The following is a 15,471-nucleotide window of genomic DNA, read 5'->3' as shown; positions in this document are numbered from 1 at the left end:
GATATAGTTCATCTTCAAACAGCTAAAATAATGCATAAGGCTAAAAATAAGCAATTAGCTAAAAATGTCATCCAATACTTCTCTACAAGAGAGGAGAAATATGATCTCAGGGAAGAAGTACATTTGAAATTTGATAATAAAAATAAAAATAAAAATAAAAATAAAAATAAAAATAAAAATAAAAATAAAAATAAAAATAAAAATAAAAATAAAAATAAAAATAAAAATAAGTAAAAATGTAAAAAACAAAAAAGTAAAATTGACCAGAATGGTCATATTATCTCGTACTTCGGTATGTGATAAAAATAAATAAATAAATACACTTAAACTACATTAGGAAAGCAGGAAGTGAACAAATGTAACAGTTAGTGATTGTAAAAGTACCAGATGGAGGGGTAGGATTTAATAAGCTTTGCTTCTTCCTACTCCTTTCAGACATGTGGAACTGGGAACTGATTATGGGATGCACTCAATTGGAATCTGATGCATGTTCAAATGAAATAAAACCTTTACCATTACCATTACCATTACCATTACCATTACCATTACCATTACCATTACCATTACCATTACCACTTGTGACATAATTATCATATAAGGTCTGTAAAAGGTTGAAGCAACACAATTGGACTCCAGTTTATTTGTTCCACCTTCAAATCAACAGACTCGCCATGACCCGGACGACTGATCTACACAGACGTCCAGGATATGAGACCTACTCAACGGACAGCCACCCCTTTGTGTTACTTGATCTACTGTCCTCCCTCCTTTCCTTCGACTCATCCTCCCTCACTTTGTCGTCTCTATTAGACGAGTAGTCGCCGAGGGCCGTAAGGGTCAGCACACTTCCTCAAGCGAATGCACTCACGAGGATGCTTGACTAATGTTACTGGCGAGTGGACCTTGGAAAGCTGAATGGAAAATCCAAGGTAGAGTCTTCCCAACAGCTTCTCAACATCAACATCGTTTGTGACTTCTGTTTCGTTAACACGCTCAACGCTTTCGCCACGTCAGTGATTTCTTCATCTTGCTACTTTGCGATGAGTTACTTCTTTCTTTTTTAAGAAATTGATGACACTTTCTTTGGCTCAACGAAGAACGGAGTCAGAAAGGTGTTTTGTTGGGAAAACTGATTCTGCAGAAGCTGCACAGTGCTTGAGTGGTTAGTGCGCAGGCCTCACAGCTAGGAGACCCGAGTTCAATTCCACCCTCGGCCATCTCTGTGTGGAGTTTGCATGTTCTCCCCGTGCATGCGTGGGTTTTCTCCGGGTACTCCGGTTTCCTCCCACATTCCAAAAACATGCTAGGTTAATTAGCCACTCCAAATTGTCCATAGGTATGAATGTGAGTGTGAATGGTTGTTTGTCTATATGTGCCCTGGGATTGGCTGGCCACCAGTCCAGGGTGTACCCCGCCACCCTATCCAGCTGGTATAGGCTCCAGCACCCCCCGCCACCCTCGTGAGGATAAGCGGTAAAAAAATGAATGAATGAAGATATTTCCTACGCAACATATTTCCTATGCTGCACAAGTGCTGCTGGCACTGGGGAGCTGCGGTTCATTGAAGGGAAACCTGAAGGCCAGACACAGTATTCTCGGTACTAGCATGTCTTGCCACAAAATTAGACAATCATTTCTGTGTGCCGAGTCCTTTTTATCAGATAGTAAATCTATACTGCTAATCAAGCTGTACACAGACTACTCTAAAGACAGTGTAAGCCAATTGGTATCACTATGTAGATACTTGGAGCCAGCCCAAATGCTAATGTGACATTTACTTACTAAACCTTGAATGTCCTCAGCTATATGCTGAGATATATATTACTATTACTATTACTATATTGTATTGGCCCACATATAAGACGACCTGGATATCAGAAAACTAACAGTTATACAATAACTGCTTTATTGATCATCATTATCTTACAATTAGCACCATAACTTATATGTTTGCAAGCTTCCTACCACAAATCCTTCAAAGTTATCATCTTCTGTATCGGAATTGAACAGCTGGGAAATGTTGCCATCAAAATGTTTTGGGTTCCCGCTCATCATTGTTGGAGTCAGTATATCCGAAAACTAACAGTTATACAATAACTGCTTTATTGATCATCATTGTCTTAAAATTAGCCCCATAACTTATCTGTTTGCAAGCTTCCTACCACAAATCCTTCAAAGTTATCATCCTCTGTATCGGAATTGAACAGCTGGGAAATTTTGCCATCAAACGTTCCGGGTTCCCGCTCATCATTGTCGGAGTCAGTTTCACTTGATTTTTCAAGTTGTTTTTTTGAGTATTGGAGATATGGGCGCAATGTTGTTTTCTTGCCAGCGTACGTATTACGTCCCCGTGTCAGCAGGAAATGGTCCGACCGTCATTCAAGCGGAGCGCTTACCAAAGTAGTACAATAACGTTATATTATATATAAGGCACTCAGTCGATTTGTAGCGCTCCTTATAGCGTGGAAAATACTGTACACATTCCAAAAGTGAACTTTATAATAAAATTGTACCAACTATGGAACGGATTCCTTTTGTACTGATGTTACTGACATCCCAAGAATGCCTGCTGTGCGTCCTTGCACTGTCTTCGAGATGTTTACACTATCATTGACTGCGCTTGTAGCGTTGCTCGTCAAAGCCACACAAATGCACCAGTGGGAGGTCTGTGTAGGTTGAATAAGCCCTTTTAAGGAAGCTAATGAGCTTAGCGCGAGAGGCTGATCAGCAATCAGAGGAAGCTGGCCCACGTGCTTGATGTACATCTGCTTCTCTAGTCTTCACTCACCGGTGGGCTGAACGCGGAGCTGAGTCTTGTCGCTCTGCTTGCGGGTCATCGCAAACCAGCTGCCGTCCGGGTCCTGAATCCATTCGGCGGCCTGGCAGTAGAGAAGGCCCTGGTCCACCGGCTGCAGTTTATGGATGGTGAGTCGGTAGGACGTGGCGCTGGTTTTGTCCAATCTCAGGTCACCTGCCGCCATCCTCTGACGGTACGGACCCCCGGAGCGTAGAACAAAGTCTTTTGACAGGGTGAGCAGCTCTTGTGGGGGGGGTGTGGTGTCATCCGGGGCCCTCAGGTACCACCCGACGGACAAGTGCGTGTGTTGCGTTGTGGTCCTGGACACTTCGCAGTTGAGTTGCAGGGTGTCACCTTCCACTTTGGACAGAGTCTGGGCCGGCGCCGTTACTGTCAGCGAGTCTGCAATGACTGCAAGAAGAAGAAAACATGGCTGTTCATTGAAAGCAACTGAAAGCAACTGAAAGTAGCTGAAAGTAACTGAAACTAACTGTCCGTCTGCGCAGCAGAAAGCAGTCATGGAAACTTATCTTTCTTTGTACAGTAAAGTCTCGTTATATCGATATTCTCGGGAATCGGAAAAAATACCGATATAACCGGACTATCCATATATCCGATCCTGCGCCGAACTGCATTAAAAGTGGGCGGATCTTTGATATGGCATGTAATTTTCTCCTTGAGTTCATGGATTGCGTATCTAGCATGCTTTTGTACTACAATACATTTTGTACTACAGTAAATAAAAATAAACTTACGCTGTAGTGATTACCGGTTACCGGGACATAATTCACCCCGGAACTATCGATAGGGAAGGTGTTGCCACCCGGAGGGGTAGGCGCGAAGGACGCGTGTTTTCCGCTGTGTGTGCTGCACTCTGGTGGTGGAAGTGTGAAAAATAAAGTTGACTGGAAGCAGCCGTTCGCCGTGTTCTTTTTTGGTATTGAAATCCTTAAGCAAAGATTGATTTAAGCTGCTTTTGTATCGATATAAGCAGACCAAATTGGCTGGCGGGAGATGAAAAGGGCATCGTAGTAACCGGATTATCATAATAACCGGGTATCATACTAACGGAGCTAATTATATCATAAAAGACTAGAAATTTGCCGGGAAATGAAAATAGTATCGTAATAAGTAGTAATTCGTTTTAACCGATATCGATATAACGAGACTTTACTGTATATTGAACCAATTTTGGATAGTTTTCTATTGGCCTTTGGAATAATTACATTAGACTTTATGGCTGCTTTGTGGCTGCACGGTGGTCACAGCTAGGAGACCCGGGTTCAATTCCACCCTCGGCCATCTCTGTGTGGCGTTTTCATGTTCTCCCCGTGCATGCGTGGGTTTTTTTCCGGGTACTCCGGTTTCCTCCCACATTCCAAAAACATGCTAGGTTAATTAGCCACTCCAAATTGTCCATAGGTATGAATGTGAGTGTGAATGGTTGTTTGTCTATATGTGCAAAAGCGGTAGAAAATGAGTGAATGAATGAATGTTTTATACCAGTGGTCCCCAAACTAAGGCACGGGGGCCGGACACGGCCCACTTCCACATTTGACCCGGCCCCCTGAACAATAAAGCATGTACATTTTTCTGTCATAGAACTGGAAATGGTAACCTATTGTGAGCAACGTTACTACAAACACACTTTGCCCCAGTCATAGAACATAAACAAACAAACGACCCTGACCCTGGCCCCCCTTCAGAGGAGGGAAAAGTCATGTGGCCCACACTGGAAAAAGTTTGGGGACCCCTGTCTTATACGATGTTTCAGGGTAGAATGACCAATTTCTCTTAGAGGCCATAAAGAAACGGTGTGATGCTGCTAAATGCTAAATGTACAGGATTAACTTGAATACACAGCAGCAGACAAATTAGGTTTTTGTCTACATGTGGTGCAAATAAATAAACATGCAGATCGTGATCTGACATTTGCGGAGGAGGAACAGGTGTTGTAATTAATATATATATATATATTTGTGGAAGGTGAGTGCCCTCCATATCCCGGTTCCATCTTTCTCGGACTTTCACATGTTCTTGTGTGCTGACATCCCTGACCAACACACGCCTCCAAGAGCGATGCACATGTGGATTAACATGGAAAGTCATGAGAAAACGAGATCAGTAAAAGCCTCCAGCGCGTTGCAAAAGTGTGCTGGCGCGTCGTACTCGATAGATTGACTAACCCACACGTATGCGGTGGAATGTATGACTGCAATAGATATTGCATATGCATGTGTAAATCTGCGTGACAACAAATTAATAGAGCAGCAAGAAGCTGAGAGATTTGCGGCATATTTAAAGCAACAATATGTAACAGCGCCTTAAAATAACAGCTTTAAAATGGCAGTGAAGGTTCCCTGGATGCTAACAGGAAGAGCTGCATTTCTGTGGTTGCTATGGCGACAGTCGACCATTCCGCCTCACTGCTCTTCATGAGCTTCATAGACCAGCCAGGACACCACAAGAGAGAATGTGACAGAGTTCTTAAATAGCATTATTCCTCTTATCGTTGCCTGGTTTCTTGATTACTCAACTGCAGAGAGAACCTGGCTTCTTTGAGGCATGGCATCTATGGGAGCAAAGGTTGTTATTAGAAGCCATAAAGTGGTATGACTGTAAGTTATTGTGTACAGTGTGATGAAGGCCGCTACATCAGTGGTGTCCAAAATGCGGCCCAGGGGCCATTTTGGGCACACGGATAGTTTTCTATTGGCCTTTGGACATTACATTACATTAGACTAATTTGCTTTGTGGCTGCACGGCGGTCATGTGGTTAGCGCGCAGACCTCACAGCTAGGAAATCCGGGTTCAATTCCACCCTCGGCCATCTCTGTGTGGAGTTTGCATGCGTGGGTTTTCTCCGGGTACTCCGGTTTCCTCCCACATTCCAAAAACATGCTAGGTTAATTAGCCACTCCAAATTGTCCATAGGTATGAATGTGAGTGTGAATGGTTGTTTGTCTACATGTGCCCTGTGATTGGCTGGCCACCAGTCCAGGGTGTACCCCGACTCTCGCCCCAAGACAGCTGGGATAGGCTCCAGCACCCCTCGTGAGGATAAGCGGTAGAAAATCAATGAGTGAATGTTTACAGTTTACAGTTCAACACGTCTGAAAAGTAGTAGGATGAAGCAGAGCTTAATTATTCTTTCCTCTTCTCCATGTCTCAGCAAGTGGATGGATGGATGGATGTGTTTTGGATGGCTGGCCACCAGTCCAGGGTGTACCTTGATACTCTCGCCCCAAGACAGCTGGGATAGGCTCCAGCACCCCCCCGCAACCCCCGTGAGCATAAGCGGTAGAAAACAACCCTGGACCTAGCATGTTTTTGGTATGTGGGAGGAAGTCGGAGTACCCGGAGAAAACCCACGCATGCACGGGGAAACTCCACACAGAGATGGGGTGGAGTTGAACTCGGGTCTCCTAGCTGTGAGGTCCTAGCGCGAGAACCACTCGACCGCCGTGCAGCCCCCCCAGGACATGAGGACCGGGGACTGACCACTGGGAGGACGAAGAGGGAAGTCTGGGCTCCCTTGCTTAGGATGCTGTCCCCGTGACGCGACCCGACCTCGGACAAGTGGAAGAAGATGGATGGACCAATAACACAAAGCTAAGATGCGGATGTGGACAACAAAAAAAGCACACTAAAAGTACAGTTCAATCTAAAGAAAAGAAAGTTGTAAAGTTGTAAAGAAAACATAATTTCCTATTGTTTTGTTTTTACTAGGTTTGTACACGTACGTTCTACATGACAAATGAAGATTTCACACCATCAACCAAACATGACGAAATGCAAAAAAGGGCCCTGTGTTCATCAGACGCGTGTCTAAAAACAGGAGCTACACTGCGAGGCCAGCCAGAAAGAGAAGCAGCACAAACTAGGCCAAAGTTAGACACATCAGAGAGAAGAAGAAGAAGAAGAGAATCACAGCCGCTTGATGCATCTGGAGTGAGAGATGGCGCTAAAAAAGGCAACGTGGGCAATAAGGTGGGTCAAAGTCAGCGGCTCTAATGAGGTGCAGCATTCCGTTACTGTACATGAAGTACACAAAGTACACGAAGTACATGGAGGAGAGCAATTTGCTGCAATTCTTCGACCATCTTCGCATCCTCGCTCACCTCCAGTGTGTGATTACAGTAATGTCAGTCACGGGTGCAGTAAAGCTTTCTGCTGATATACGCCTTTGTTGCTTGTATGATATAATTACTAATATGGGACTCTAAGTAGGCCGGTGCCAGTGTTTATATGCACAGGTTGACTTTATAATGCTTTCAGGCTAAGCAACCTCGCTCTCTTAATGGCTCTTGCTGCTGGGCAATCGGATTTCTGTGGAAGCATACTGGGATGATATCATCTTGTGTTGTGTTCCACAAATTAGTGTCTTCAAAATTAGGGACCCTGAGCAATACAGGATGCAAAAAAATAAAAAAAAGGGAAAAATCCAAAATAATAAACTGTACATAGCTAAGACGATTTGAATAAATGTTTTCATCACTTTGGGAAGAAGTACATTTGAAACACTTCTATGCTAGGACTACGTTATGCTAGCCATAGCATTTCAGTATGTGGAATCAAACTATGGAATGGATCGAGTAAGGGAATCAAACAATGCACAACGATGAGCCAATTCAAGAAACAATACAAGCAGTTGATGTTTGCTAAATACAAGGATGAAGAGTCTTGAACCAGTCATGATGTGCTATATATATCACTATATTGACACTTACTATGGTACCCATTATGGCATTGGATGCTCATATCACCCAGTACTTTGGTACGGGACAAAAAATTAAAAAAATGAAACATTTAAAATGAAAAAAAAAATTACAATTTTAACAAATTTTAACAATTAAAACATTTAAAAAAATACAAAAATATTTTCGTTTTAATTAAATATATGCTATAAAAATCACTATATTGACACTTACTATGGTAACCATTATGTCAATGCATGGTCATATCACCTCCTACTTCGGTACGTGACAAAAAATTTAAAAAAAATTAACTTTAAAAAAAAAATTGAAATTAAATTTTAAAAAGATTTTAACAAATGAAAAATTTACAAAATACAAAAATATTTTTTGTCATTAAATATATGTTATATATATATATATTACTATATTGACAGTTACTATGGTACCCATTATGTCATTGGATGGTCATATCACCTCGTACTTCAGTACGTAGCAAAACTAAACTAAAATAAATAAATTAATTAAAAAATTAATAAATAAAAAACAAAGAAAAAACTATATTCGGAAAGCAGGAAGTGAACAAATGTAACAGTTACTGATTGTAAAAGTACCAGATGGAGGGGTAGGATTTAATAAGCTTTGCTTCTTCCTACTCCTTTTGGACATGTGGAACTGGGAACTGATTATGCCCCAAAAGCTGCACGAATCTAAAGCTGTTTAAAGCTAAATATTGTTATTTTTATGGAAAACCCAAACCAGCCCAAGAGGTCACAATAAATAATTTCATTTCCCTACCTAAATAATACTTAAATGAATGTAATACTTCTACACGTCTCCACAAAATACGAGTATGACGTGTCAGTAATAATATAGCGAGTGGCAGCCTCACATAAAAATGTTACCACAACAACACACCTACGCTACAACATACCGTCGCCATAGCAACACTCCCACATGACGCTAGAGCATAAGCATCACAGGGACAATCTCGTGCCCTCCCATCCCTCAAACACCGATCCAATATTCCTTGTCAACCCTCCGTAAGTCCACCAGGACCGAAAGCTATCATCTCGCCGATGCTTCCCGAACCCTTGGCCTCGCTTCTTACACTGATATTTAACACTGCGACAAGGCCCGAGTCCTCTTAGCCAATCAGAGAGACTTTCACCCAATCTGAACATTTGTGAGGGTCAGGCTGGGGTTGTGGAGATCTTGCAATAGCCCCACTGACCTCAATCTGGGGAGGATTAGGAACAGAATGAGATGGCATCGGCGGGCACAAACACTCACTTTATCCTGTCACTTGACAGAACACGCAGTCGACTGTCGGAATATCCGCCACCTGAACCGTAAGCACTCCGTGTCATAGTGGGTGTCAAGCTACATGTCATTTTTACAGACGGTGGGGGCAAATACGGTGCACTCCAAATCAAAATACAGTCCTCACAATTCTAAATTCAACTGGTCTACAAGAGAAACGCTTCAGGAAGAAAAGTACTTCAGTCACTACTAAAGAAAAAGTAAGCCAGAAGTGCATATTGTACTTATAGTGCATATTATTTTCCAAGATACAGTATTGGGTCAAAATAGGGAATTTTTGCAAAATAAGACAAAAACTGTAGTTATCAGAACATACAGTGTGTTTACAGTTTTGATATCAATTGCTTTGTTGTTATTTGCTGAAATCTCTCTTCGGAAGTGGACAAAATGCATGAACAGATAATTATAAGCAGCTGGTGGCAAACCTACTAAAGTCCTACAGAGCCCTTGGCTGTAATATGTCACAGAAGATTAAGGATCGACCGATACATCGGCGGGCCGAAATATCGGGCCGGATGACCCTGCAACACACGCAGTCGCGGTACCACTTCCACACTGCAAGAGTGGTGAATCACAACAAGGGTACGTTTTCAACTTTTAATTAGCCTCAAAATTAAATAAAATAAATTAAATAAATATTGCCACCTGCTTTGAAATAGGCGCATCTCATCACATGGATGCTAGATAAACTAGCATCAGACAGAAACATTTTGCACATGGTTGAATATTTATTCCTTTTAATATTTATTTAATTTATTTAATATTTTATTTATTCCTTTTTTATTCTGTTTAAATGTGCTTAAATGTGTGTTTAAGAAAGCTGAATCCGACTACACCATTTACATTTCAATTAATGTCAATATTTGTTTAAACTTGAGACCTGTAATATTTGTTATCATGGTCATTTTTTCATGTAAATTGAGGGAGCAAAAGCAGTATCGGCCACAAATATCGGCCCAAGCAAAATCGGCATCGGCTCGAAAAAAAACCCCAATATCGGTCGATCCCTAGTGTGTACAGTGTGTTTTGATATCAGTAACTTTGTTGTTATTTACTGAAATTTCTCTCTTGGAAGTGGAGAAAATGCATGAATTAGATAATTATAAGCAGCTGGTGGCAAACCTACTCAAGTCCTACAAATCCCTTGGCTGCAATATGTCACTGAAGATACACTTTTTGCACTCCCATCTAGATTTCTTTAAAGTAGAATCCATCTATGCTTGCCTACTGTTGGAATTTGTCACCAATTTTCAGAATTTAAAATGATCTTTTTATAGATGTTTTTTTTAGAAGCTTGTTTTGAGTGCACCTCAACTATAAATTTTTACTCCCTGGTCAGGCTTCTAGTCAGCAGATTTGGAAAACATGTCAAAAATGAATCAAAACGCTGGCCATAAATCCAATAATTTCATTAGGGATTTAGGAGGACGCTCATCATCCGAAAAAAAAGCTCCACCACGCACTTGACGCTGATCATATTTTCCTTTTTGAGATTAGCTTGAAAAAAAAAAAAAACATTCCGGGTGTTAGTCAGACTTTTCGACGCACACGCAAACTGTCAATCCACGATAAATCTTCCCTCCTGGTCTTGATATTTTTACTTTAATCTTGCCTCCTGACCAGTTTGCTCCCTGAAGTGAGTGATGATGATCGTCACTGGAGATGTCCATGCGCATGGAGATGTGGTAGAAATGTGGGCGGAGAGGAAGCATGGGGGGGGGGTGGTAACATATCGAATGTGACCTGTATATTCCATGCATGTAAACATCCCCCGTCACTGTGTTGAATGCATATTAAAGTAAAAGGAATACGGAATGAATGATGGCAAGGCAACATACTTTTGTTTCTGTTTTTTTGACCCCCCCCCCAAAAAAAAATCATTGGTGTTTGAGCAAATAACTCCAATGGAATTGGAATATTTGGGTCCATGTATACGTGGCTAGTTTTTGGACTTGATGGGGGGCGGGGGCACGGCGGGCGGATGCAAGGCACCTCCCTTGCCAGGTATAATGAGCTGTAACAGCCAAGGGGGTCTCCCCCCCGCTTGGTGCAGATGCTTTATGACTCACCCAAATAAAGGGAATCAAGGGGAGCGTTAAACGACGAGTGACTCGGAATTCAATAAAATAAAAGTTCACGCTGCGTTTGGAGGAAGGAGACAAAGACGTGTGATAATTGGTTGCAGACGAGTGAGAAGGCGAGCATGGACGAGTCAGTGAGGAGAACATGGGACGGAGCTTAAAGAAGGAGGACTGTGTGCTGACACCGCAAAGAAAGCTTTGGAGAGCCATCTTTATTCAATTAAAAGCCATCTTCCTTTTTCCCATCAACCTTTTCATCCGTATCCCAGAACCCACCGCCCCTTTTCGTCCGGGGCCCTAGCCACACAGAAACACTCAGGTTGAAAACGAAAACAAAAATCAATCCATCCATCCACTTGCTGAAACATGGAGAAGAGGAAAGAATAATTAAGCTCTGCTTCATCCTACTACTTTTCAGATGTGTTGAACTGTAAACTGTAAACTGGGGTGCTGGAGCCTATCCCAGCTGTCTTGGGGCGAGAGGCGGGGTACACCCTGGACTGGTGGCCAGCCAATCCCAGGGTACATATAGACAAACAACCATTCACACTCACATTCATACCTATGGACAATTTGGAGTGGCTAATTAACCTAGCATGTTTTTGGAATGTGGGAGGAAACCGGAGTACTCTGAGAAAACCCACGCATGCAAACTCCACACAGAGATGGCCGAGGGTGGAATTGAACTCAGGTCTCCTAGCTGCACTAACCACTCGCCCACCGTGTAGCCAACTGTAAACATTTAATTTCCAAAATAAACTAAATCATGATCACCTCACACCTAAACGGCTAATATTGTTCATATCCTGCATGTTGTTCTTTCCCTGCTATATTGGCTATATTGGCTATGTTGGCTATATTGGCTATGTTGGCTATGTTGGCTATGTTGGCTATGTTGGCTATGTTGGCTATGTTGGCTATATTGGCTATGTTGGCTATATTGGCAATATTGGCTATGTTGGCTATATTGGCTATGTTGGCTATGTTGGCTATATTGGCTATGTTGGCTATGTTGGCTATGTTGGCTATGTTGGCTATGTTGACTATGTTGGCTATGTTGGCTATGTTGGCTATGTTGGCTATGTTGGCGATGTTGGCGATGTTGGCGATGTTGGCGATGTTGGCGATGTTGGCGATGTTGGCGATGTTGGCGATGTTGGCGATGTTGGCGATGTTGGCGATGTTGGCGATGTTGGCGATGTTGGCGATGTTGGCGATGTTGGCGATGTTGGCGATGTTGGCGATGTTGGCGATGTTGGCGATGTTGGCGATGTTGGCGATGTTGGCGATGTTGGCGATGTTGGCGATGTTGGCGATGTTGGCGATGTTGGCGATGTTGGCGATGTTGGCGATGTTGGCGATGTTGGCGATGTTGGCGATGTTGGCGATGTTGGCGATGTTGGCGATGTTGGCGATGTTGGCGATGTTGGCGATGTTGGCGATGTTGGCGATGTTGGCGATATTGGCGATATTGGCGATATTGGCGATATTGGCGATATTGGCGATATTGGCGATATTGGCGATATTGGCGATATTGGCGATATTGGCGATATTGGCGATATTGGCGATATTGGCGATATTGGCGATATTGGCTATATTGGCTATATTGGCTATATTGGCTATATTGGCTATATTGGCTATATTGGCTATGTTGGCTATGTTGGCTATGTTGGTTGTGCTGTGAAACCTCATTAAGCAGACTTTGGATCATCCACACAAGGCGTTCAGCTCATAGCGCCTCATTTGTTAAGCATAGTCGCCGATCCATTTGTTTTCATTTGGGTCATTTGCTTGGTTCAACTTTCAAACCAGGCACGTTTGCATTTAGGAATATACGGATTTTTCCCCTCACTTGGTGGTTTTTAATGCTTTGACGTAGCGGTACTGCAAAAAGAAGTCTTTAATTTCCATATCGGGAGCTGAGAACTCAAAATTTATATACTGTTGCGTGTTTCTACCTCATTTATACTAAGCCCATTTAATAAAGCAGGGTGAGAAACACTAGCTTTTATGATGGCTGCTTTTTCCTTTGTTGACGTTTAAAGTGCTAATGCTACCAAAACATGTTGATCTTGTTTTTTGTAGCTGTGAAAAAAAAAACATGAAATGACGTATTTACCCTTTCGTAACGCATTTATTTTTACATTTTCCGCCACTGAAAAACAAACCTGTTGGATTATTATCACGGTCTGAGGCTGCACGAGTGCTGCCGGTACAGAGGGGAGCCGGCAAAGTGGGGAGCTGTGGTTCATTGAAGGGAAAACCGAAGGCCAGACACAGTCATCTTGGTACTACCAAGCCGCTTTTTGAGTCCCGACCCACCAGTTGAGAACCACTCTGACTAGCGTTTTTTTTGCAGGCGAACACACACTCCCCCCCCAGGCTGGGAAATCAAACAGGTCATCAACTAAAAAAGACTGTGAGTGTATAACAAGTCCTCAAACTATCCCCCTGGAATTGGAAGTAAAAAGAAACGAGTGAACATGGAGGGGATACAAAGAAAAAAGGAGATATGAGGGTTCTGGAGCCGGAAAAAAGTGGAGTGGGGGTTGGGCTGAGGGCGGCAGTGTGCGGTGCGATCTGGATCCTCAGCAGGGGTTACATCCATAATACAACACACGGGCATGATCAGTGGAACCGAGATGAAGTGCTACCACTTTTCTGTTCTTCTCAAGTGTTATGTCACACCATTATCATACGTGGTGGAAATAATTTAACTTCATGGATGTCAAAATGCTGGGTATGATATTATGGTAATGGTAATGGTAATGGTAATGGTAATGGTAATGGTAATGGTAATGGTAATGGTAATGGTAATGGTTTTATTTCATTTGAACATGCATCAAATTACAATTGAGTGCATCCCATAATCAGTTCCCAGTTCCACATGTCCAAAAGGAGTAGGAAGAAGCAAAGCTTATTAAATCCTACCCCTCCATCTGGTACTTTTACAATCACTAACTGTTACATTTGTTCACTTCCTGCTTTCCTAATATAGTTAATTTTTTTTTTTTTCATTTCATTCATTAAATTTTGTATTTATTATTCATTTTATTATTTTATTTTATTTTTGCTATGTATATATATATATATATAGCATATATTTAATTACAAAAATATTTTTGTATTTTTTTAATTTTTTATTGTTAAAATTTGTTAAAAAATTATTATTTTTTTAATTTTAAATGTTAAATTTTTTCAATTTTTTAATTTTTTGTCACATACCGAAATAGGAGGTGATATGACCATCCAATGACATAATGGGTACCATAGTAAGTGTCAATATAGTGATATATATAGCATATATTTAATTAAAACAAAAATATTTTTGTGTTTTTTAAATTTTTTAATTGTTAAAATTTGTTAAAAATTAAATTTTTTGTAACATTTTTAAATGTTTAATTTTTTTGTCCCATGCCGAAGTAGGAGGTGATATGAGCATGTGTTCACTTCCTGCTTTCCATAATACAGTACTGGGTGATATGAGCATCCAATGCCATAATGTGTACCATAGTAAGTGTCAATATAGTGATATATATAGCACATCATGACTGGTTCAAGACTGGTTCATATTAGCCATGTGAATTGATGATGCTCTCTATTCCGGTGTCTCCGGCAAAATGCCAGTATCCATCATAAGCACTAGTCCAGAAAAGGAGACTATTCTCCTGTAAATCATAGCAGGAACTCTTTGTATTTTCACGCTCCAATTTTAGTTTTAATGGCATACTTCATCAGTATGCTCCGCTATAGTAAATCCATGTTGGCTGTTCTTGAGGAAAGTGCTGCTTCTTCTCCAAACAAACAAGTTAATTGCTTTCTAATGTTTATAATTCATACAAAGTGATTTTACTCCAAATAATCAGCGTAGGAGGAGGGGGGAAAAAGGCTAAAAAATAATGAGCCTGTTAATAACCCTTACTTATAATTGGGTCAACAGTGAATGCGTAGGGAAGCATCACAGGGGATTTCTTTGTTTGCACAAGGATGTGCACAAGCGCTGTGCAAAGCTGTCAGTGTTGACACCGCAGACTTTTTATGAGGCATTCCAGATCAGCATATAGCTGAGGACGTTCAAGGTTTAGTAAGTAAATGTCACATTAGCATTTGGGCTGGCCCCAAATATCTACATCGTGATACCAATTGGCTTACAGTGTCGCTACAATTACCACAATATCTTATATACCACAATATAATTACCATGATATCATATCACAATATGGTAATGGTTTAACTTCAATTGAACATGCATCAGACTACAATTAAATGCATCCCATAATCAGTCCAAAAGGAGTAGGAAGAAGCAAATCTTATTAAATCCTACCCCTCCATCTGGTACTTTTACAATCAGTAACTGTTACATTTGTTCACTTCCTGCTTTCCTAATATAGTTTAAGTTTTTTTTATGTATTTTTTATTTTTATTTATTTTTATTTTTTATTTATTTATTTTAAAAATATATATTTTTTATTTTTGTCACGTACCGAAATACAAGGTGATATGACCATACAATTACATAATGGGTACTTATTAAATCCTACCCCTCTATCTGGTACTTTTACAATCAGTAACTGTT

The 15,471-nt window shown here is 41.2% G+C and overlaps 1 protein-coding gene across 2 annotated transcripts in view; it reads right to left on the bottom strand.

The window, feature by feature from the left end:
- Positions 1 to 15,471, bottom strand: part of igsf3 (immunoglobulin superfamily, member 3) — a 111,553-nt gene that overhangs the window by 43,682 nt on the left and 52,400 nt on the right. For both annotated transcript variants that reach the window (XM_058082790.2, XM_058082791.2), the window contains exon 3: positions 2,789 to 3,208. In XM_058082790.2, the coding sequence (XP_057938773.2) occupies positions 2,789 to 3,208 (420 nt within the window). The remainder of the gene's footprint in view (positions 1 to 2,788; positions 3,209 to 15,471) is intronic.

Source organism: Doryrhamphus excisus, linkage group LG12 (genome assembly GCF_037039965.1).
Source record: "Doryrhamphus excisus strain RoL-2023G ecotype Guam linkage group LG12, RoL_Dexc_Guam_v1.1, whole genome shotgun sequence".
Classification (NCBI taxonomy): domain Eukaryota; kingdom Metazoa; phylum Chordata; class Actinopteri; order Syngnathiformes; family Syngnathidae; genus Doryrhamphus; species Doryrhamphus excisus.
This window is presented reverse-complemented; position numbering and strand designations above follow the sequence as displayed.